The 25,308-nt window shown below is 36.7% G+C and overlaps 1 protein-coding gene and 1 non-coding gene across 3 annotated transcripts in view; both read left to right on the top strand.

The window, feature by feature from the left end:
* Positions 1-24,907, top strand: part of KPNA4 (karyopherin subunit alpha 4) — a 67,491-nt gene extending 42,584 nt beyond the window's left edge. For both annotated transcript variants that reach the window (XM_010366715.2, XM_030928117.1), the window contains exons 12-17: positions 4,374-4,502; positions 5,775-5,879; positions 10,121-10,192; positions 11,711-11,873; positions 14,892-14,986; positions 17,732-24,907. In XM_010366715.2, coding sequence (XP_010365017.1) covers positions 4,374-4,502; positions 5,775-5,879; positions 10,121-10,192; positions 11,711-11,873; positions 14,892-14,986; positions 17,732-17,830 — 663 coding nt within the window. In that variant the 3' untranslated portion in view covers positions 17,831-24,907. The remainder of the gene's footprint in view (positions 1-4,373; positions 4,503-5,774; positions 5,880-10,120; positions 10,193-11,710; positions 11,874-14,891; positions 14,987-17,731) is intronic.
* LOC115892278 lies at positions 4,716-5,048 on the top strand. The gene has a single exon (XR_004052176.1).
* Positions 24,908-25,308: the final 401 nt, after the last annotated feature.

Below are 25,308 nucleotides of genomic sequence, written 5' to 3' on the forward strand. Positions count from 1 at the left end.
CCCAGCACTTTGGGAGGCCGAGGTGGGCAGATTACAAGGTCAGGAGATTGAGACCATCCTGGCCAACATGGTGAAACCCTGTCTCTACTAAAATACAACAACAACGACAACAACAAAATTAGCCAACATGGTGGCATGCGCGTGTAGACCTAGCTACTCGCGGGGCTGAGGCAGGGGAATCGCTTGAAACCAGGAGGCAGAGGTTGTAGTGAGCTGAGATCACACCACTACACTCCTGCCTGGCAACCAAGCAAAACTTCATCTCAAAAAAATAATAATAATTTGTCATTTAAGGGTATTTATGACTTATCTTAAATATTCTGGCCATATGTTTATTCTTAAGTTTGTATTTATTTTGTGTGGTACTTATGTCTTGGTACAGAATTTTGGTTTGTATTTTGTTTTTTGTTTTTCCAGAATGTATCTTCAGTTTTCATAATGGACTTCATTAAGAATCTGTAGGGCTTGGAATTTACCTTTAGCCAGTGCTCAAGGAAAGTTGAAATTCTCTACTCTACCTGACACCTTATAGAAATTTTCTTATACTTCTTAACTTTCATGCCATAATATCATAAAATAAAATAGTGTAATGGAACTCCATGTAGCTTTGTTCTCTGTATCTCTACTCCTCCAAATTTATTTTGATACAAATTCCAGATATCATTTTACACAGCTTGCAGCTCTAAAATTTAAGCCTATTTTTTAACATAACCACAATACCACCTGTAGACTTTTTAAAACCTTAATGTTAAATATTGAGTCAGTATCTGGATTTTATTTACTGCTTCATTATTTTTTTCACAATTTTACTAAATCAGTATCCAGATAAAGACCACACATTGCATCTACTGGCTATATATTTTAAGCCTCTTTTACTGTGCAACTTTCTTTTCCTTTCTTTTATCTTTCCTCTTTTCAATTTATTTGTTAAAGAAGCTGGATTACTACAAAACATTTTTGGGAGACATTAAAGAAGACCTAAATAAATGGAAAGACATTCATGTTCATGGATTGTCTGATATTATTAGGATGACCATGCTTCCCAAGTTTGTCTACAGATTAAACGCAATCCCTCTTAAAATCCCATGTGCTTTTGGTTTTTGACAGAATTTTACAAAGAGGGATCTTAAAATCCGTATGGAAATATAAGGGTCCTAGAAATAGCCAAATGATCTTGAAGAAGAACACAGTTTGGGGACTTTTCATTTTCAAAACACTACAAAGCTACAGTAAATAAAATTTTGTGATACTGGCATAAATATAGATATGCAGCTCAATGAGATAGAATCAAGAGTTCAGAAATAAACCTATACATTTTATGATTAGTTGATTTACTTTTTTTTTTTTTTTTTTGTGAGACAGAGTCTTGCTCTGTTGCCCAGGCTGGAGTGCAATGGCACGATCTCGGCTCATTACAGCCTCCGCCTCCCAGGTTCAAGCAATTCTCCTGCCTCAGCCTCCCAAGTAACTGGGATTACAGGTGCCTGCCACCACGCCCGGCTGATTTTTTGTATTTTTAGTAGAGATGGGGTTTCATCCTGTTGGCCAGGCTGGTCTCGAACTCCTGACTCAGGTGATCTGCCCACCTCGGCCTCCCAAAGTGCTGGGAGTACAGGCATGAGCCACCTCGCCCTGCCGGTTGATTTTCAGTAAGGATACCAAGCCAATTCATTGGGGAAAGAATAACCTTTTCAACAAATGGGCAAGAACGACTGGATATCGACAAGTAAAATAATGAAGTTGGACCCCTACTTCATACTATATGCAAAAACTCAGAATAGATCAAACACCTGAACATAAAATCTAAAAATGTAAACCTCTTAGAAGAAAAATACCGGCATAAATTTTTATGACCCTAGATTAGACAGTGATTTCTAAGATACGACACCACAAGCCACCAAAGAAAAAGAATTGATAAGTCAGGCTTCAAAGAAAAAATTGATAAGTCAGGCTTCACAAAACTTAAAAACGTGTGTGTGCTTCAAAGAACACCATCAAGAAAGTGAGAAGACAACACATAGAATAGAAGAGAATAGGTATTAGAAAATTATGTATTGCCAAAGGGATTTACATCTAAAATATTTAATATATTAAGAACTGTTACTACTCAAAAATAGACAACTCAGTTTTTAACTGGGCAAAATATTTGAGTAAACAGGCTTCTAAAGAAGATATAACAAATGGTCAGTAAGCACATGAAAAGAAGCTCAACATCATTAGTCATTAAGGAAATGCAAATCAAAGCCACAGTGAGATACTACTTCACACCTACCAGGATGTAAGCTGTAGTTAGGAAGACAATAACAAACTTTTGGTGAGGGTGTAAGAAACTAGAATTGGTATATACTGCTGTTAAGAATATAAAATAGTACAGCTGCTTTGGAATATAGTTTTGGCAGTACCTGAAAAAGTTAAACATAAGGTTGCAATATGAACTGACTATTAATTACTCTTAGGTAGATACCCAAGAGAAATGAAAATGCATATCCACACAAAAATTTGTACACAAGCATTCACAGCAGCGTTATTTATAATAGCCAAAAAATGAAAAAAATTTGAATGTCTGTCAGCCAGTGAATGGTTAAATAAAATATGATACATTCACAAAGTGAAATATTATTTGGTCGTGAAAAGGAACGAAGTACTGATGCATGCTGTAACATGACCTTTTACAACATTATGTGAAATGAAAGAAGCTAGACACAAAAGGCCAAATACGTTTTGATTTTGTTAATATGAAGTGCCCAAGATAGCCAAAATCTTAGAGACAGGCATAGTGTCTTCCAGAGACATAGGGATGAAGGCAGTGTGGGAGTGACTACTAATGTATACAGGTGACTACTAATGGATACAGGTGATCCATTTTGGGGGTGATCAAAAAGTGTTCTGGAATTAGATACTTGTAATAGTTACACAACTCTGAATATATTAACTACTGAATTGTACACTTTGAAAGGGTAAATTTTATGTTACATGAATTATATCTCAATTTTTTCAAAAACTTGGATCATTTGTCATGTAGAAAGGAAAATTAGAGTAAAAAGCTTTACTTAACGGGAAATGACCTCATGCAACCACAGAAAAATAATTGATAATTCAAATTCATACCATAGTGAAATCTCATGTTAAGCAGGTGTCTGCTTTCCTTCAGAAAAGCACTATGTTTTTTGTCTTTTTGTTTTTGACAGGGTCTTACTCTGTTCTCCAGGCTGGAGTACAGTGGTGTGATCACAGCTCACTTCAGCCTGGACCTCCGAGGCTCAAGCAGTCCTCCCACCTCAGTCTCCTGAGTAGCTGGGACTACAGGCTCATGCCACCACACCCAGCTAATTTTTTGTAGAGACGGGGTTTTGTCATGTTGCTTAGCCTGGTGTCAAACACCTAGGCTTAAGTGTTCCACCCACCTCAGCCTTCCAAAGTGCTGTGATTACAGGCGTGAGCCACTACACCTAGCTGTTTTTATTTTTTCAACACTAAATCTAAAGTTCTGTCTTCTTTTTTTATGGCACTGTCTGAAATTATCCTTCTTAATTGTTTATTGACTCCTCTCTTACAATAATATAAGCTCTGTAAGAGCTGGAACATGTATCTATCTTCACATCTCTGTTGCTACATCAGTGCCTGACACTAAGTGCTCAAAAACAATAGGTTTGTTGGAGCAGGGTGCAGTGGCTCAGGCCTGTAATCCCAGTACTTTGGGAGGCCAAGGCAGGTGGATCACCCAAAGTCTGGAGTTCGAGACCAGCCTGGCCAACGTGGCAAACCCCCATCTCTCCTAAAAATAAATTACAAAATTAGCCAGGCGTGGTGGCATGTGCCTATAATCCCAGCTGCTTGGCAGGCTGAGTTAGGAAAATCGCTTGAACCTGGGAGGTAGAGGTTGCAGTGAGCCAAGATCAAGCCACTGCACTCCAGCCTGGGCGACAGAGTGAGACTCCGTCTCAAAAAAAAAATAGGTTTGTTGGAAGAAATAATGAGTGAATGAATGCATTTATCTTTTATAAGGTGCCTAACAAGCCTTTTAATAAGGAGTGTTTCGGCTGGGCACAATGGCCCATGCCTATAATCCCAGCACTTTCGGAGGCCGAGGCAGGCAGATCCCTTGAGCCTAGGAGTTCGAGACCAGCCTGGGCAATATGGTGAAACTCTGTGTCTACAAAAAATACAAAAATTAGCCAGGCAGGGTCGTGCACTGCTGTAGTCCCAGCTACTCTGGAGGCTGGGGTGGGAGGATCACTTGAGCCTGAGAGGCAGAGGTTACAGTGAGCTGAGATTGCACCACTGCATTCCACCCTGGGGACAGAGCAAGACCTTGTCTCAAAAAAAAAAAAAAAAAAAATATTTCACATAGAACATCTCATTGTGCATTTCAGACTGCTGCACTTAGAGCCGTGGGCAACATTGTTACTGGAACTGATGAGCAAACACAAGTAGTTTTGAACTGTGATGCTCTTTCACACTTCCCAGCACTCCTGACACATCCCAAAGAGAAAATTAATAAAGTAAGTACTATTAAATACTACTAAATAAATTGCACTTAAAATGTCGGCAGTTTTTATTTGTAAAATTAGAGTCTTAGAAATGTCTGTAATATTCTTAATACAAGCTGTCATTTAGACATCAAGAGAAAATAAAAATTTTATTCTATAACAAGCATTAATAAATTATTTTTTGATATATAAGACCAATTATGAAAAGTGGTATTTTGGCTCTCTCGGAAATGATGAAATAGAGATAATTGGGTGTTGAATGTTGTATGACTGGAAATTTTTAATATATATGTTACGTAATTCTTATAAGTTTAGTGTTTTATAGGTACTTAATAGAGAATAGTGTGTATGCATGCGTGTGTGCTTGTGGTGGCTATGGAAAGGGGGCACTGACTGGTGATGCTGATATTGGAGTGCATCTGAGGCTGTTGTAGAAATAACATGGGTTATTGATTACAACATTGCCAATGATTATAACCCAAGAACAGCTCACCTAACTAGCCCGGCACCCTAAAATCTCTAACAGGTTCATTAAAATGGTCCTGTGATCTGATCCAAAAGAGCCTAGTATACATTAGCTAATACTAATTTTTTTAGAGTAAAACTTATTAGTTATCTATGATTATAACGCTTAAGGCCACCATTATCTTGTCAGAAGTAGCACCAACTGTGATGTAAAGAGTAACAAAAAGATTATTAAGATAGACCAATAAAGCAATCAAACATCTAGTTCCACTTTTCCTTGAGAGAAATGATGCAGTGAATGACTATTACAAATAAGTATACTAAAACAATGTACTATTTTGTTTTTTATGTCTCCATTATTGTGGATAATTGATATTTATCTATTTCAGCTAACATTCTTCATCAGAATAGAATGGAGAATAAAGCACATTATGTGAGGGAAGGGCACTGAATCTTATTTACAGCTGCTTTAGAATTTGTATTATACTCATTTATATTTGCTCATTCATTATTTCATATTTGCTCATTCAAATTTCTTCAGCCAAGCTTCTTTTGAGTCACACTATTTGGGAGCATTGTTTTCAAGAATTCTTCAGAATTCTTGAAATTAGTTCATTGTGATTTGAATTAGGTCCATTAGCTATTTGTCCAAAGAAAATATGGAAAGGGCTGTAAAGGAATTGAGATTCCTGATATTTTTATTATGGAGCTCATTTCATAATAAAATCATTGGGACAGTGTAGTGAATGCTTTTTTTTCTTAGTTCATATGCACATTTTATTTTTTAATGAGAAATACTCAAATGCTCTTGTTCTACAGGAAGCAGTGTGGTTCCTCTCCAACATCACTGCAGGAAATCAGCAGCAGGTACAGGCAGTAATTGATGCCAATCTTGTACCAATGATAATACACCTTTTGGATAAGGTAAGAAAATCATGTTGTATGTATCATGTATCTCATGTAAGGGGAAAGGGGATTTAAATCTAAGACATTATGTGAATTTATACTTTTCTGTTTAATTAGAAGCTATACAGTGGCATGAATACAGTAAAGTAATATTAACATTACAACTTTTGAACCTAGCAGTTTTTATATACAAGAAACTTTTTGAGGGGTTGGGGGCAAATCCTAGCCCTTTCTCTGTATCATTCTTTTACCAAAATTGCCATTATCTTAGGCCATACTAAAATTTCATATTGTTACTGTTGATAATAAATGCTTACATAGTATTCTAAGCACTTTACATACATTACCTCATTTAATGAGATTAACCGTATAAGATTAGGGATTATCCCCACTTGATAGATGAAGAAACCCTGGTATAGACAAATAAATTGTCCAAAATCAGATAGGAAATAAGTATGCTATTGTATGCCATATCATCTCTCATCTTCATATTAGCATTTGGGAGAAACAGCTTATCACAATTACAGCATGAGGGTGGGTGCAGTGGCTCTCACCTATAATCCCAGCAGTCTGGGAGGCCAAAGCAGGAGGCTCACTTGAGCCCAGGAGTTCAAGACCAGCCTGGGCAACATAGGGGGACTCCATCTCTACAAAAAGTTTTTCAAAAAAAGAAATTAGCCAGGTATGGTAGCATGTACCTGTGGTTCCAGCTACTCAGGAGGCTACGGTGGGAGGATTATTTGAATCCGGGAGGTTGAGGCTGTGGTGAGCCACGGTCATGCCACTGCATTCCAGCCTGAGTGACAGAGCAAGACCGTGTCTCAAAAAAAAAAACACACACACACATAAAGTAGAAGAAACAATCACAGCATGAGGGTTCTGAACACTGATCTGTAATTAAAGAGAAGATAAATCTGTTTCTCTATGTTTCCTGTAAATCGAGTTCAGTTTTTTAGGCAAGAATATGTCATGCATAACTCTTATTTCCTAATGATTCACATAAGGAGACACAATGTGTCTTACATGTGGTGATACTAAGATTGATGACTGACCTCAGGTGTTACAGCCTGTTCCAGCTGATGGTTATAAAGTTATCCATTAATCTTTCACCTGTGGTTTTTAGGTAGCATTGATGATCATTGTTAGGATCCCTTGTTTTACTAGGAGTTGCAAAATGGTGACTTTCTAATTCTGTCATTTTTTGTGTATTGGCCATGATTCTTTAGTAAAGAACTTGTCTTGTTTTTTGTTTTTGTTTTTTTTTTTTTTAAACGGTCTCGCTGTCACCCAAGCTGGAGTGCAGTGACACTATCTTGGCTCACTGGCAATCTCCACCTCCCCGGTTTAGGTGATTCTTGTGTGTCAGCCTCCCAAGGAGCTGGGACTACAGGCACACGCCACCACACCCAGCTAATTTTTGTATTTTTAGTAGAGACGAGGTTTCACCATGTTGGCCAGGCTGGTCTCCAACTCCTGACCTCAAGTGATCCACCCACCTCAGCCTTCCAAAGTGGTGGGATTACAGGTGTGAGCCATCCACGCCCGGCCAAGAGCATTTCTTTCTCAGCTGTTGTTTATTAATACTGTGAAATATAGTTCATTTAGGATAGGCAAGATAAATGTTTGATTCTTTGTCCTTATCAGTCATGTTTTAGAATGACACATTTCCTAATAACCTTGAAAGCAGACCAGAGTAGATTTTTTTTAGTGTCATTTGGAAATTATGAATTTTTAAAATATATTTTGCAAGTTTTAATCCATTTTAGTTTTTACTCTTTTTGACACTCTGTTTGTTCCTGACCAACAGGAACCTCTTAGAATTGGTGACCTGTGTCTTTTATGTTATCACTAGTTTTTGAGAGCTACACCTTTTGGATATGATATGATTCCCAGCCTATCTTACATGTTTTCTGATCTAGAACTGGAATTAACTATTTTTCTATGGTATCTTGATTTTGTTTTGTAGAGAATGGTGTTTAAGGATCATATTTCAGCTATAAAGGTGATCATTGTTACAGTGTTGTCATTTTTTCTAGGTCTGAGTAAACAAAGTAAATGATAGGCATTGTTGTAGAAAGTGAAAGATGAGTTCAGGAACATGAGAGTTCATAAAAAATGAATCATGAATGAAAGGAAGCTATTAAATATTATTGGATATTTAACATAACAGGGTTTTTAATTTTTATTCCTCTGATTTTATATTTACATCTCTTTTATGCTGAAAATCTTCCTAAAAACATTAACATAATTATTTTTCTTATATATTGGTATGTTTAGATCTGTGGATATATGTCAATATACATTATTTTTAAGTACATCATTGATGACATATATCCCAAAGACCAAAAAAAACTATCCTAATTTTCAGCATGAGACAAAAGAGATGCAAATATATATTTTGATATATAGATATAAAAAAAAAACAAAGCCATATTGCCCCTGACAGCATGACTACTGAATGTACTTTTAAGATTTCTTTGACATTTGTTTGCCTTTAGAATATATTTCTTCAGTAATGTACTTAAAAACAATGTCACTTCCATAGCACTATATAGAGGGCTTCTTTATTCCTTGTTTTTTTTCTTATTCCTTGTTTTTCTTACCCCTTTCATAGCTACATAGTATTGCATTGTACGGATGCACTATAATGTATTAAGTCAATCCATTATTGATGATATTTGAGATGTTTCCAGTGTTCGTTGTTAAACAGAACTTTAAAGAATAGCTGCCGGGTACAGTGGCTCATGCCTGTAATCCCAACACTTTGGGAGGCCGAGGCGGACAGATCACGAGGTCAGGAGATCGAGACCATCCTGGTTAACATGGCGAAACCCCGTCTGTACTAAAAATACAAAAAATTAGCCGATGTGGTGGTGGGTGCCTGTAGTCCCAGCTACTCGGGAGGCTGAGGCCGGAGAATGGCATGAACCCAGGAGGCAGAGCTTGCAGTAAGCCAAGATTGCGCCACTGAACTGCAGCCTAGGCGTCAGAGCAAGACCTATCTCAATAAATAAAAAAATAAAAGAATAGCTTGTGGCGTGCAGTGGCTCACACCTGTAATCCCAGCACTTGGGAGACTGAGGTGGGCAGATCAGTTGAGGTCAGGGGTTCAAGACCAGCCTGGCCAACATGGGGAAATCTCGTCTCTACCAAAAAATACAAAAACTAGCCAGGCGTGGTGGTATATGCCTGTAGTTCTAGCTACTCAGCAGACTGAGGTGGGAGAATCACTTGAACCCGGGAGGTGGAGGTTACAGTGAGTTGAGATTGCGCCGCTGCATTCCAGCCTAGGCAACAGTGAGATCCTCTCAAAAAAAAAAAAAAAAAAAAAAAATAGAATAGCTTGTAAGTTTTTTTAATGTTTTTGCCCAATTATATTTGGGATTACTGGATCTACAGATAAACATACATGTAAATTTTGCTATTATAGGGCTAATTCCCCTCTATAAGAATTATGCCATTTTATACTCCTACCAGCCTCACACACAAATATTTAGATTTTCTTATTCTGATAAATATGAAAGGAGATATGGATATTTTAATTTGCATTTCTTTTACTTATATGGTTTTTTAATACATCATAAGCATTTTTTCAGGTTGCCAGTTGTCTTAATATTTAATAGTTGCTTATTCAGTAGATTTACCATAATAAGACAATTATGCTTATTGAGAATTTTAGTTGTTTTTACTTTCTGGCTCTTACGGTGCTGTGATAACCATATATAGAAAGATGTTACTCTGCTTTATATTATTTTCTTGGTGAATTCTCAAAAATGAGATTATGAAGTTTATATATATGAATTTTTTAGTGACTTTTAAATATTTCTCATTTCATATTTGAAAGGCAATGTATAACATCTTGATCATAGTTTCATTAATGGTGGGTATCATTTTTGTGTGTAAAAGCTTTGTGTGTAAAAGAATATGTTAGTTTACATGACTCTAGTGATATTGTAGATTTTTAAATTTTTTTCTTTACTATTTTTATTTCATTTTATCACCAACTTCATTTAATCTGATATTATTAAATAATAATACCAACTCAGTTTGTATCCAGGAGAGTTCACAGAAAAGTGTCTCCATGTATTTAGGGTAGATTGGGTATAGTTCAAAGACCTGTCTTAAGAAAAAATGATGTATACAGAAAGACTAAAAGGAGACTTTGGGAAATAAGCAGTTGAAAAATCATCACAGCAAACATTTTTTCCAGTTTACTCTATGTGGCAATTTTTATAGCCTTTTGCTTTGCCTTTTTACAGGGGGATTTTGGCACTCAAAAAGAAGCTGCTTGGGCCATAAGTAACTTAACAATTAGTGGAAGGAAAGATCAAGTAAGTTAAGCTTTTTAAAATGTATTTCTCAAAACTGGTAAAATAAAAGTACAGGTAATTTTGATTTAGATTTGAGTAAGTTATAATTTAAAATAATAGCAACACTCTGGGAGGCCGAGGCCAGGAGTTTGTGACTGGCCTGGGCATCACAGTGAGACCACATCTCTATTAAAAAAATAAAATAATAGCAAGATAACAGGTACTAACTTTTTTATAACAGGTATATAACTTTCTTTTTCACATAGAAGTATCACCTTGACTTCCTTTAGTCATACTTCATAGAAGTGTCCTTTTTCCCAGTTTGTTGGCCTACAAGAATTTTTTAATCTGTGGTAAAATTGAGGCCCCTATAGTCAGGAATTTTTTGTTTTGTTTTGTTTTTAACAGTATTAGAAATGAACAGACTTCTTAAGTTAATATGGAAGAAAGAAACTGCATCACAGGTTCTCCTAACAAATGAACAACAACAACAAAAAGTAAAAAGACAGCAACAATAACAAATTCAGCAGCAAACCAAACAAGGAATTAAAAACTCAACCAGAAGGCTAGGGCTTAGGAACTAGGGTGAGGAATATAAGATGTATAGGAAAGGAGGCACCCATTCTCAGGTCGTGCAGGTGACAAAGCTTAACATTGTACCAACTGGCAAAGGAAAAGCAGTTTTAAAGAGGTGAGATCTGTTTCACAGAGTAGGTAAAAACAAATTTAGAGCTGAATAGCAGTAAATTGATAACTGTAACAAAAAAGCTGTGGACTGGTGGTTATCAGTGAATTCACATAAATACAGAGCAGAACAGAAATATTAATATAATGCATGGAAATTATAACTAATGAAATATTGAAATCATTGAAAATATTATGAAATCAATAGAATAGTGAATTGAGAAGTAGCCAGGCACATGAGAGCCACTGGATGCCGTCACATTGAACCGTTATAGTTTTTTGAAACTAGTATCCAGGCTGGATGCAGTGGCTCATGCATGTAATCCTAGCATTTTGTGAGGCCGAGGCAGGAGGATCTCTTGAGTTCTGGAGTTCAAGACCAGCCTGGGCAACATAGTGAGACCCCATCTCTGTATATTCAATCAATCAATCAATCAATCAATCAATCTTGGGTAACATAGTGAGACCCCATCTCTATATATTAAATTAATTAATTTAATTAAATAAAAATAGCATACAGCCTCCCTTAACAGCCTCCTTAACTGATTTCATAATTTCTTACTCTTAAAGGGAAAAAGATCTTTGAGGGAAATATTTCTTATGGCAAAGAAATGTTTAATATGAAGTTGAGTGATGCCTTTATTTTAACTTTATGTTGTTTTTTTCTAAGTTCAGGAAAAAGGAAACTAAATTTTTTAAAAAAGGTTAGATTAATAACGTAGACACACTTAACATGAGAGAGATGAGGTCATATTTCTATACTCAAAATTTCAAAATCAAAATTATGCCAGTGAGATAACATGGCACACAAAGTTTACCTATATTGCATTATTTTATGTTGTTTTTTTTCTTCAGGTGGCTTACCTTATCCAGCAAAATGTTATCCCACCTTTTTGCAACTTGCTGACTGTAAAAGATGCACAAGTTGTGCAAGTAGTACTCGATGGACTAAGTAATATATTAAAAATGGCTGAAGATGAGGCAGAAACCATAGGCAATCTTATAGAAGAATGTGGAGGTAAGTTTATTATAAGCTCTTATTCCACTTCTTAATGTTCTCTTTGTAACTACCTTTATTTGCCGACTAATAGAGCACATCTATATTTTTCTTAGGTATTCAAGTAACAGAATAAAGTCAATATTACATTCTATATGTACAGTCCTGCTCAGCCTCTTACATATGCTTAGGTAACTGAATTGCTGCCATATATTGAACAGGCACTGTGATAAGTTATTGGGAAGACAGTGGTAAACAAGACACAGTCCTTGACCTCAAGGCATGTAGTCTAGTCTTGATAAACATGAACTGATGTAATGTGCTAATTACCCTAATAGAAATGTACAACAAAATGGGATGCCTAATCCATTCTGGAAGAAGCAGGAAGTGCACCTGAGCTGGATTTTGAGAGATGAATAAGGATTAATAAAGTAAAAAGGGATGAAAGGTGTTCCAGGCAGAGATAACACCATGAGCAAAGTCTGAGGTGAGAAATAGCATTCAGCAAATTATAAGTAGTTCAGTGTTGCTGAATCACACAGTATGGGGTAGAAACCACCAAGAGACAAAGCTGGAGAAGTAACCAGCATCCTGTGAAGGCTTTTTTTTTTTGAGACAGAGTGTTGCTCTGTTGCCCAGGCTGGAGTGCGGTGGCACGATCTCGGCTTACTGCAACCTCTGCCTCCCGAGTTCAAACAATTCTGCCTCAGCCTCCTGAATAGCTGGTATTACAGGTGCCTGCCACCATGCCCAGCTAATTTTTTGCATTTTTGGTAGAGACGGGGTTTCACCATGTTGGTCAGGCTGCTCTTGAACTCCTGACCTCAGGTGATCCACTGGCCTTGGCCTCCCAGAGTGCTGAGATTACAGGCATGAGCCACTGCGCCTGGCCTCCTGTGAAGTCTTAAGCTTTATGGCACAGCAGATGCTTTATTCTTTAGGGCAGTAGTTTCCAAACATGGCCATGTACCAGAGCCTCCTGGAATGTAAACAATACTTATTAGCTTTCAAGTCTTAGAGTTAATATACAGACAGAACATAAAAGTTTCAAATGTGGCTGTGTAACACAATGTAAATGTTACCTATCTGGATAAGCATAAAAGTAAAGGTATTTCTGACAGAAGGTGAAAAGTTAATGAAAAGAGAGGTAACTGCAAAAGTAGGAGAACCCATAACTTCAGCTAAGTGGGAATGTTGAGAGGCTTCAAAATTAATGTAATAAGAAAAGATATACTTAAAGTTACTGAAGTGACTGATAGAACAACAACAATAAAAAAATCTGTGACTATCGAGTTAGGAACAAGAGATGGGGAATAGCGCTACAGAACTAATTAAGTAACAAAAAATAACAATAGGAATACTTATTTCTACTACTTGATTTTTTTTAACTTGTAAACATTTTAATTACTAAAATATCTTTATACATTCAAATAAAAATATGAGTTCTTGGACGTTGCCTTCCTCATTGGAGGTAAGACCCAGGAATCCCCAGTGGATTGTGCCACAGGAGGTGACAGGCCATTGGTGATTGATCTAGGGGATGGATATGTTCAGATGGAACATGGATAGCTGGGAAATGAAGCCTTTGGAATGACGACTTGAAATGAAATGAAGACAGGAGGCAGGAAGAGACCAGTTAAGAAAGTATTTATGGCCGGGCGCAGTGGCTCACACCTGTAATCCCAGCACTTTGGGAGGCCGAGGCAGGCAGATCACCTGAGGCCAGAAGCTCAAGAACAGCCTGGTCAGCATGATGAAACCTCGTGTCTACTAAAAATATAAAAAATTAGCCGGGCGTGGTGACACACACCTGTAATCCTAGCTGCTCCGGAGGCTGAGGCACGAGAATCATTTGAACCCAGGAGGCAGAGGCTGCAGTGAGCCCCGAGACCGTGCCACTGTACTCCAGCCTGGGCAAAAAAAAAAAAAAAAAAAAGTAAGTATATAGTGGCCAAGCCACAATAAATGAAGGCAGTCATAATAATAGAGACAAAGGGGAGATGAGGAGATTTAAAGTCCAGTGAATGGACTTTCAAGTTTTTGAGGTTTGATTGTGGGATACTGAGGGAAAGGGGAACTGGGCTTTCTCTTAGATTTCAAGCTATTGTTGATTATCACCAAGTAAGAATACAACTGTAGGATGAACCGTTTAAATGAGGAAGGCAAATAACAAATTGTGTTTTGGACAGTTTGAGTTTTAGGTAGCTATGAAATTTCCTGGTAGAATTACACAAGCATTTTAATTTTATGCATGTGAAGCTCAGAAAATAAATGAAGCTATAAATTTGCAAGTCCTCAGCCTATATGTAGTAGCCAAATTTTTTAATGGGAAGATCACCACAATGAGTGTGTAGGTGAGAAATGAGGCTAAGATAACTTCCTCCATTTAAGAAATGGATAGAGGAAGAACACTCATGAAGGGGCAATTTCACTTTTCTCAAAGACTTTAAAATTATTTTTCCTCTAAAGTAAAACAGGATCCAATTTGCATATCAGCAAGTTAAGTATGTACTTTTTAGTGTTTCCGCCTATAATTCTCATTAATGTTTACAGGGAAAATTATATTTTCCCCTGAAATACTGTGTTAGATCTTCATCATTTTCCAGTAAACTTAACAGGTATCTTAAGCATCATATTTATTAATCACCAGTATTTTTAATTTTTTTTTCATACATGCTCAGTAGAAAAACTTGGCAGGTGCTGGAAAGTAGGAAGATTCTGCTTTTTACTTAAACAAATGGAATTTTACATGTTACTACTGGTTATAAAGATTGGTTATGTATTCTGATGAATAGGCAGATGTCTCATTACTTATACATTTACAAGCAGTTAGATACTCAGGTTGTTAATTTTAAGATAAATATACTATATCTTTGTGCATAAAAATTTTTTATGTTTAAGATTCACCTTTAAATTCCAAAAAATTGTAATTCAAAAAATTTGCAATTCAGAAATTGGGTTATGTGTTCCAAAGATTATTCTATCTTGTGACTGCTCTTTAAATATTACTGTTGTTTCACATTACACAATTTCTTGCAGGACTGGAGAAAATTGAACAACTTCAAAATCATGAAAATGAAGACATCTACAAATTGGCCTATGAGATCATTGATCAGTTCTTCTCTTCAGATGATGTATTTAATAATTTTGTAGTTTTCCTAGTTTTATATATAAACATAGATCTGGATGAAGTTATATATATAGTAAGCTAGGGGGATGTACATGTATGTATTTTTTTGGAATGAAATTAAAATAGATGTATGACAGTAATGTCACCGGCTTTGAAAACATAAATATTTCCATATTTTAAGATCCCTTCGGGGCATATTAGCTCTAATGGCAAGAAGATAAGGACTTTTTTGACCAAACTAGATGAGTCAGACTTTATTTTCACTTGGTGTCTTTATAGTTCTCATTTTTTAAAATTGTTAATAGCATACCATATTTATAAACAAAACAGTGATACTAGTATATCCTATAATAAGTTCTTTATGACAGTAGTTAATCCACACTTGAATGGATGGTCACTGTTACTTTTATTTCATGACCAAAAACAAATATGAAAATAAATAAATAAGATGGAAGTAAAAAGGTAAGGCACTGTATAATGTAAGGTATAGTATACAAAAATATCTTACAGATTGTTAGTAATAGTAGTGGAAATTAAAGTATTAACTTATTTTTAGTATTTCCTCTTTGGAAAAGTAAATCTAAAATTAAACCAGTTGCTCCTTAGAAAATTTTACAGTGGTTCAATCCAGCCACCAGAGGATTTCTTGAATGATTTCTCAACTTTTCAAAGAATAAGTATTTTACTGCTTGCCTTTCCATATTATCAAAAAGAATAAAATGTTATTAAACATGTTGTTAAGCATGTATAGTTTGGACATTAACTTGACAAGGACAATATTAGAAAAGAAAATTATAGACTATTTACTTATAGTTGTCTAAGCTTAGTCCTATTTAGAATATAAGGCCAGTTAAACCAGAAATAAAATTCAGAAAAGGTTTTGTTTTGTTTTAAGACGAGGCCCAGGCTGGAGTGCATTGGCGCAGTCACAGCCCACTGCAACCTCCGCCTCCCTGGCTCAGGTGATCCTCCCACCTCAGCCTCCCAAATAGCTGGGATTACAAGTTCATGCCACTATGCCCAGATAATTTTTTAAGTCTTTTGTAGAGACAAGATCTGTCTGTGTTGCCCTGGCTGATCTCGAACTCCTGGAGTCAAACAATCCTCCCATCTTGGCCTCCCAAAGTGCTGGGATTATAGGCATGAGCCACCACACCCAGCCTGGCATATTCTTTTAAGGGTAACTTTGATCGTGTGTCTTAAAGTTGGATTTTTGAAAACCATAATTTGCAATATGGTGACTAATTGTAATAGCCTTATAATTTCTAATACCTCAACATGTAGTTTTTGTTCTTGTCTTAGATTGTGAAAAGAATAATTCAGATGATATACATAGTTACAGGAAGTACACTGCAGGTTTGTAATATTGTGGAATTTCAAAAAGGAACTTTTAGGTGTAAAGCATGTAGAATAATGTATATAATAAGAATAGCCATTATTAGCAGAACTATTATAGGTTGAGTATCCCTTATCTGAAATGCATGGGACCAGAACAGTTTTGGATTTTGGATTTTTTTGAATTTTAGAATATTTGAATTATTTCTACCACTTGAGCATATGAAATTCAAAATGTTCCAATGAGCATTTCCTTTGAACATCATATTGGTGCCCAGAAAGTTTCAGATTTTGGAGTATTTTATGTTTTGGACTTTCAGATTAGGGATACTCAATCTGTATTTTACTATTTTAAGCCCAAATTCCATTTGTCTCCAATTGCTATTGAAAGATACACCAAAGATTCACTTACTTTCCAAAAGTGGTTGCGTTAATTTTCTTTTTTAATGTCATTGTCTTTATGTACTTGCCCAGGGTTTTGTGTGTGTTTTTTTTTTTTTTTTTTTTGGTTTTTTTTTTTTTTAAACGGAGTCTTACTCTGTCACTCAGGCTGGAGTACAGTGGCACAATCTTGGCTCACTGCAACCTCTGCCTCCCAGGTTCAAGCAATTCTTCTGCCTCAACCTCCCAAGAAGCTGGGATTATAGGTGCATGCCACCACGCCCAGCTAATTTTTGTATTTTTAGTAGAGATGGGGTTTCGCCACATTGTCCAGGCAGGTCTTGAACTCCTGACCTCAAGTGATCCACCCACTTCGGCCTCCCACAGTGCTGGGATTACAGGCGTGAGCCACCGTGCCCAGCCGTACTTGCCCAGGTTTAAGGGAAATCAAGTACCAAATTTTGCATCCTCTATTTGAGACTTAGGGCCATCATTACTGTTCCTTCATTCTTTTGGAAAATGCCCGTCTTACATATTCTTTTAAGTTTTTTCTCATTTTGGCATCCCTTGAGAAAAAGCCTTGAGTAGGCACAGTGGCTCACACCTGTAATCTCAACACTTTGGGAGGCCAAGGCAGGCAGATTGCTTGAGCTTAGGAGTTTGAGACCAGCCTGGGCAATATGGTGAAACTCCATCTCTACAAAAAATACAAAAATTAGCCAGACATGGTGGTGCACACCTGTAGTCCCAGCTACTTGGGAGGCTGAGGTGGGAGGATCACTTGAGCCCAAGAGTTTGAGGCTGCAATGAGCCATGTTTGTGCCACTGATCTCCAGCCTGGGTGACAGAGTAAGACCCCATTTCAAAAAAAAAACCTTTTATAAAGTGTTTCAGTTTTCTAAAGGATGGTAAGACAGTGTTGGCATTCATCATCTCTCCAGACTTTTTTTTAAGGGTAAGGGAATTAGTACTGTAATACTATTTATATATTTTTTAAACTAATTATCACATTATTTTCCTTTTTTTCACCTAGATTGATGAAGACCCTAGCCTTGTTCCGGAGGCAATTCAAGGCGGAACATTTGGTTTCAATTCATCTGCCAATGTACCAACAGAAGGGTTCCAGTTTTAGAAAGATGTTGTGGAAGTTAGGTACAATGCAGCACTGAGATATATATATATATATATATATATATATACATATATATAAAAAGGTTTGATCCATCAAGCTTGGCTCATGGGATCTGCTGCTGCATTAAATCGGGAAAGAAAATGTGAAGATTTCATTTGGAATCACAGAAAATGCCCAAATGAGGTCAAGATGGCGAGTGGGTGCGAGTGAGAATGAGTGGCAAAATGTAATGAAAACTTTACATGAACGCTTATTTAGGTTGTTCAAAGTAAAAAGGGCTACAGGTCACAGATCGTCAGTGCCTGAGAAAGAACATTGACTTACTCTATATCAATTGAGGGGAAAGTGCAGTACTGTCATCTTCAAGCCTTGTAAACATAAAAGAGAATAGGCTGCCCATATAAGTCAAAGGAAAATGAGCCCAGGCCTTGCTATGAAGCAGTGTGTGAATGGACAATGTTGAATGAATGTCTGGCTCAGTGATGGAGAGCCAGGTTCATCTTTGAAATCTAGGGCTCTTCACTCATGAAGCAGACTCCTAGTCCTGGAGTGACTGTGTACGAGAGCGTGGTTGTGGTGCTGTATGTGAACGCATGCAAGCTTGATTCACCTTCAGGGGGCTGATAACAAACCTAGTAAATCATCAAAATGAGATCATAAGTGTTAATGTACACTGGACATGAAAACAAAGACTGGTTTAGCAGCAGACATTGGTTTACTCTGCAGCCTGTGTTTTCTATTTCCCCCTTTCCCACCTCCTTCCCCCCACCCCACTCTTTTTTTTTTTTTCTTTTTTTTTTTTTTTTAGTCTTTATTTACTTTACCTAGTATGCCTTTTTTTTAGTTGCTTCTCAAGTCAGAAAACTTTTCAGGAAGGTTTCCCTGTGCATTTGCACCAGATGAATGTTTGATGCTATGAAAAGCTTTCCATATCATCAAAACTAATTTGTGTAGATTTTTGCATGAAAAAAAATCATAAATTTCCCTCAAAATAGACTGTGTTGCAGTACACAAGTTGCCATAATAGTATAAAACAGTAAAATGTGCTTAAAAGGCCATCCTTTTCATTTTCAGAGATAACATAAAGATCTTTGCATGAGGTAAATCTACAGCATAGTTCATTTTTAGATTTTGTTGAGTCCTGTAAAGAAGAAGAAGAAAAAAAAAGTTTCAGTTGTGGTAGAATACCGTGCTGTGTTTAAATGTTAACTTGTTTTCAAACCTTGTTTTCTATGAAAATGATATGGAAACTTCTAAAATGGAATTTGGTGCATATGTACTGCTGAATAAAGACCGATGAAGAGGTTTGAGTAGATGTACAAATCAAGTAATGGTTTGAACACCTTTAATAATATGCCTAATCTGTTCAATTGTTTTAGAATCTTTTTATCTTAGATGTAGGCAGCCATGAACAATCTATTTTGAGCCACTTTAGGGAGAAAACTTTGTATTTTTAAAACTTGCATAGAAGTTATGCAAGTGGTTTTTATAAATTGGAATAATACCTCAGTTTTGAGGTTATGCACACTAAATTAAATGTGACATAAATTAATTTGTACAAAAAGAACTCTTTATAAGGTGGCTCATTGTAGGAAATCCTGTGCCTTCCCCTTTGAGCACAAGTGTTGCATGAACAACAGTTTGCTATAAGAAACATACCAGATTAGCCACCATTAGCATCTATATCTACTTTGTGTTTAAAAATCAACTGGTAATTCTGAAACACTGTAGAATGGATAAAAATTATTTTGTGATCATAACTCTTTGTTGAACTAGAGTATTTTTGCAGCATTCCTTGTCATCAGAAACATGGTTAAAGTTTAAAACTAGAAGCAGCAGAAAACTAGCTTGTAAAATTTATCCAAGTAGAGTGCAGGCTAGGCTGTCTTGGGGAAATAAACATTAAAACTTAAAGCAATGTTTTACATGGGGTGTGTGTGTGTGGTGTGTGGATTTTTTTTTTTTTTTTTTTTTTTTTGTAAAGTTAGAGTATAATTCAATGGCTTACATTAGCTTCTTGTCTTTTTACCTAGAACCAGCATAACAAGAAATTTCTTCGGTTCTGTCATTTCCATATGGATATATTAATATTTTAGCCCATTGAATTTGTCCAGTTGACACCATCTGTGCTTCTGTTTTCTCCCCATCCAAACCAAGGTTTTAACTTTCATTCGTTCTACAGTAAAACAGACCGAGACAGCTTGAACTGTATTTTGAGTATTGCTGTATCTTCAACATACAGCTCCAAACGATGGATTGTATACAAAGCATAGTACAGAAGGTTTCAGTAATTGGAAGGTGAACACAGCAATACTTTACATAATTTGTGTTTTTTAGTAAAAATTGGATTCAAAGTAAACCAGTAAGCTTGTATACAAATTTTATATACAAATTATTGTATAGAATAGTGATACGGAAAATAGGTAAGGGTAATATTAATATCTCTGGGTATAAGGACTACCTTATCGTTTAAATATTTTATTTCCATCTATAGCCTCATATAGAACATTGATTTTCTAGTAGAAATTCTAGGAAGGGCTTTTCTGTCTCTGAAATTGTTTCAGTACAGTTGACAGTTCACCACGGTTACCTGAGTTAAACACTTTTTTTTTTTTAATTCTCCAGTGATCTAGGAAATTGATCATTTTTAATACAGGCTTATTTCTGATGGGGATGGGGGCATAGAATAATATGCCTAATAAGCTAAATGTTCTTAACATTTCATGTCTGAAACTGTCTTTTTGAGCATTGAGATCACCTCAAGTGCTGTAAAAATAAGAATATTATATTACGGGTGTGTGAGACACCCTAGTCTAAAATCTATCTTTGAATATATATCCTTTGTAATTTTTAAAGACTTTGGTAATTGTGTGTTATGGTGGAAATAATACTTTCCACATTGCTCTGGACCAAACCTGGAGCATTTCTATAATTAGAGCTATCTATTAATCATTAAAAATGGATCTGGAATAATTTGGGGGAAAGGGAGTGTATCATTTAGGCTCACCTCAGCAGCACTTCATAGGGTGAGGAGTTTTTTGTTTCTTTAAAGGTATAACTGCACTGTAAAATGACTGGGTTTATTGTAACATTAATTTATGGGGCACCCTTTTTGGATTCTCCATTGCCTCAGTTTCTTCAAGGAAAAAGTTACAAAGATTAAGCTGAATTTTGGCTTTAGAGAAGAATTGCTGTGTAACTTTGGTATAATTACCATAAACTTAGTGTCTTAAAACACAACATACGTTATTTCACAATTTCTGTGGATCAAGAGTCTAGTTATGGTTTTCTGCTCAGGATCTCAAAGGGCTGCAATAAAGGTGTCAGCCAGAGCTGCAGTCTTATCTGAAGCTAGGGGGTGCTCTTCTATGCACACATGGCAAAATCCATTGCCTAGCAACTGAAGAAATCGTGGCAACTTCTTCAAGGCCAGCAAGAGAACCTCTGATCTCAGGGAGGGCCTTAAGCACTCTTTTAAAGGTCTCACCTGATTAGATCAGGCCACCTACGCACCAGGATGATCTCCCTTTTGATTAACCCAAAGCCAAACTGATGAAGTACCTTCATTACACCTGCAAAATCCCATCACCTTTGCCCTGCATTGTAGTCCAATCACAAGGGTGATATCCATCATATTCAAAGATCCTGTTCACAGTCAAGGGAGGGGATTATGTGGAGTATGTATACGAGCGAATCTTGGGAGCCATTTTAAGAGTTCTTCCTATGACAAGGAAATAACTATTTAGAACTGGAACAATTTAGAAGTGATAACCTTATGTAGTTATCATGGCAAGATTAATATAGCAAGCTTATTTGGGGATCAAAGTTGCCTCTGAGAACCTAATGAAAACTGGACCAGCTTCCCCAAAAAGTTTATATACATGGTAGTTTTTCATACAGTTTTAGGGGATTCATAAGAGTCCATGAATTACATTCTGTCCCAACCCTCCCCTTGAGATGATAGAGTTGTTGAGGTGATTTGCCCAAGCTCACACAGCTACTAAGGGCCAAATAAGGCCCACATCTCAACTCCCATACTGCCCAGTGCTTCTAATTACTATTCTAAAAGTAATTTAAATTCATTTAAATTTGTGAACCAATGCAAAAAATGAATATAGCTTTTTGGATCTTTTTTTGTTTACTAAGGAATGGGTAACGTTGTTATAGAAGCTTGCCGAAGTTTTGAAATTAGTTGACCTTTTTGGGTTTCCAGAATTGAATCTTCCATTGTAGCTATTAAAGTGAACTATAAATAGGCCAACTTTAATTGTTAACTCCTTGGGTTTGGTGGATTATTTACCATTTATATATAAAATTTCAGTTAGAATCCACCATAGACTGTTTTGAAGGCCAAGATAGCTGAGTATCTTATCATTTTCGTAACTTCTGATTATTTTACTCATTGGCAAAATTCATTAACTGTCAGCCAATAATTTAATATTATGGGGGGAAAAATTTTGCCCAGACATCCAATGCAATACTCCCAAACACTAACAAATTGATGCCTAACAAACTTGACATTTTGAACACTTAAAGAGGTTTTCCCTAAACTTAATAAGCACACTAATAAAGTGTATGCTTTTAAATATATGTGTACAGTAACTTTTAAAAGTTGCTGCAAGATGCCTTCAAATCAATATGCACGTTGATGGCGTTAGTGCAGTCTTTGTTTGTTTTTTTTGAGACAGAGTCTCGCTTTGTGGTCCAGGCTGGAGTGTAGTGGCGCAATCTCAGGCCGCTGCAACCTCTGCCTCCAGGGTTCAAGCAATTCTGCCTCAGCCTCCTGAGTAGCTGGGATTACAGGAGTACGTTACCACACCTGGCTAATTTTTGTATTTTTAGTGGAAACGGGGTTTCACCATTTTGGCCAGGCTGGTCTCAAACTCCTGACCACAAATGATCTGTCCACCTCGGCTTCCCAAAGTGCTGGGATTACAGGCGTGAGCCACTGTGCCTGACCAGTCTTAATAAAGGAAGTTGAAAAATAATGAACATTGGTAAAACCTATATTCTAATGTGATCAGAAGCAAATCTGGACTGTAGTGTCAAATTGATAAAAACTAAGCACACCAATCGTGTAAGAAAAGTAGATTAAACATTTTTTTCCCTAAACACTTAACCCAGAAGTTACAATAATCTTGAAAATTCCTTTTGAATCCAGGCCCTTTAGGTGACGGTAGTTTCACTCAGGATGTCCAAGTCAAGTGTGTTTTCAATAAAATTGACAGCTACGGCTCTGGGTGTAAGAGCAGCTGACTATGAAGAACAGTAAATGGTCCTACAGATTCTTTCTGATCGACCTCCCACCAGAGGACTGCAGTACTCGTCATTTATATTTTCTGCCCCAATTTTTGCCTTCTCCACAAATTTTATACCTTTTGTAGCTCTAAGTATGCTGCCTACTCCAGATTACTTCACCTTCCCAGACTATCAGCTCTTCCAGTTTTATTCTTTATAAAGAAAATTTTAATAACCTGTTTCACTTAGGTTTTTCTTTCTATTATTCTTCAAGCATGAATCCTAATTTCCCGGACTATATCTTACCTCTGATCTCTATAACTGATGGATTGCTATCCTAGACGATGTTACTCTAATTTTACCAAGATTTTCTCCAGCCTGTTTTTACTCTTACTTTGAAACAGCTGTTTAAATGTCTTGTAATCTGCTTAAATCTACATACTTTTTGTGGTTCTCAATCCAGTTACCTACCTTCCAGATAATTCCCTCATTGTCCTGTCCTCTCCATTCTCTGATGTTTGAGCCCTGTGAGCCACCTTTCTCCCATCCTTTGTGCATAGTTACCATTTTACTCTTTCTTGTTGCCGAGGCTGGAATGCAGTGGTGCCATCTTGGCTCACTGCAACCTCCACCTCCTAGGGTCAAGCGATTCTCCTGCTTCAGCCTCCTGGGTACCTGGGACCACAAGCGTATGCCACCACGCCCAGCTAATTTTTGTATTTTTAGTAGAGACGGGGTTTCACCACGTTGGCCAGGCTGGTCTCATCTCCTGACCTCAGATGATCCACCCGCCTTGGCTTCCCAAAGTGCTGGGATTGCAGGCGTGAGCCACCACGCCTGGCCACCATTCTACCCTTTTTAGGTAGAGTAATATCCAAAGTCTTGGACTCAGCTGAAGAGGGTATTTACCTTTAAAAAAAAAAAAAAAAGACTCCATGTTTTGATTCATAATTGTGGTTGGGGGGGAGTCAAGACAACCTTAGTCACTATGGTATTACCATATTTCTTGTCTTTTCAGGGTTGTCCTGTTCAGCTGCATAAAACATCGTGTGTTCTAGGTATTTCCTACCTCCACTTAGGTTTTTACTTGCTGATGTGCTGCCTTCATAAATGGGTATATTCTGCCACACATCTAGTAAGCCCCCAATGCAGTACACAACGTGTATCACTGATAAAACTCGCACTTCTGCCATGTCAGTATTATATTCAGTTCAGTGGTCTTCAGCATAGTGGCAGTCCTAGTCATCCTAACTGTTTAGTTAAGGTTAAATTATATATGTACATAGAATTCACATAGACAAGCTAGTTTTTAAAATCTTTTTCCTTTTAATCAGCTTAGGATGATCTAGGATAACTAAGTTACCTAAATGGTGACTTTGTTCCAGTCTAACTCAGAATGAGAAGTGCTAAAAGAATACTAAAAAGTTTTTACCCATTATCTCCCCATTTTCTTTCTGCAGTTCTCAACTGCAGGGAGCAAGAAAAGAGGCAGCCGTTAGGAAGTGTTTGTTTGCATCCTGGCTTTCTCAACTGCACTTTACGTCCTTGAATATTCTAGATACTTATCTCCTTCAAGAAGTCAGGAGTATATCCGGGACTACCTATCATCCTTGCCATCCCCATTAACCCTCATTTTTCAGTATGTGTTTTATATTTATGGTAATTTTTCAGTCTGTAGTATCTGTTCACTCATTGCTCTATCACATCTGAGTTACTCCGTCTTTCTTTCCACTAGATTGTAAGCTCCTTAAGGGCAAGGTCGGCATATAAACAAAGTTCTGTAAACACCGTGAAGGTACCATGAGTTATATGGGTACTCAATAAACGCTTGTGATAATGGTGCAACTTCTCAGATGAACTGATTGTAGTGAATACCTCTAAAAGCCTTCAATCTACAGTTTTTAAGTTTGTCTCATTGCATCTGAGTTTTAGAAAGCCTTCAACAGAAAGGGAAGGTACTTCATAGCTTGCCAGATGAATGCCCATTACCTTATTTCCTTTTCCTCACTTTTGATATCTTACCCAGCGTCTGGCCTGGATATCTGACATCCATAAGGATGTTGAAATGGATCCTCGTGGTTTTCAAATACCAGTTTTATATACTATGAAGCAGAGGTAACCTAATATCGTCTAACACTATTGATACAATTTATTTTTTGGAAATACTGTATGGGTGATTTATTGAAATAACTATTATAATAAGATTTTTTATAAAGAAAGTATCCAAACCACAAAGTTAA

This window comes from Rhinopithecus roxellana, chromosome 1, assembly GCF_007565055.1.
Source record: "Rhinopithecus roxellana isolate Shanxi Qingling chromosome 1, ASM756505v1, whole genome shotgun sequence".
Lineage (NCBI taxonomy): Eukaryota > Metazoa > Chordata > Mammalia > Primates > Cercopithecidae > Rhinopithecus > Rhinopithecus roxellana.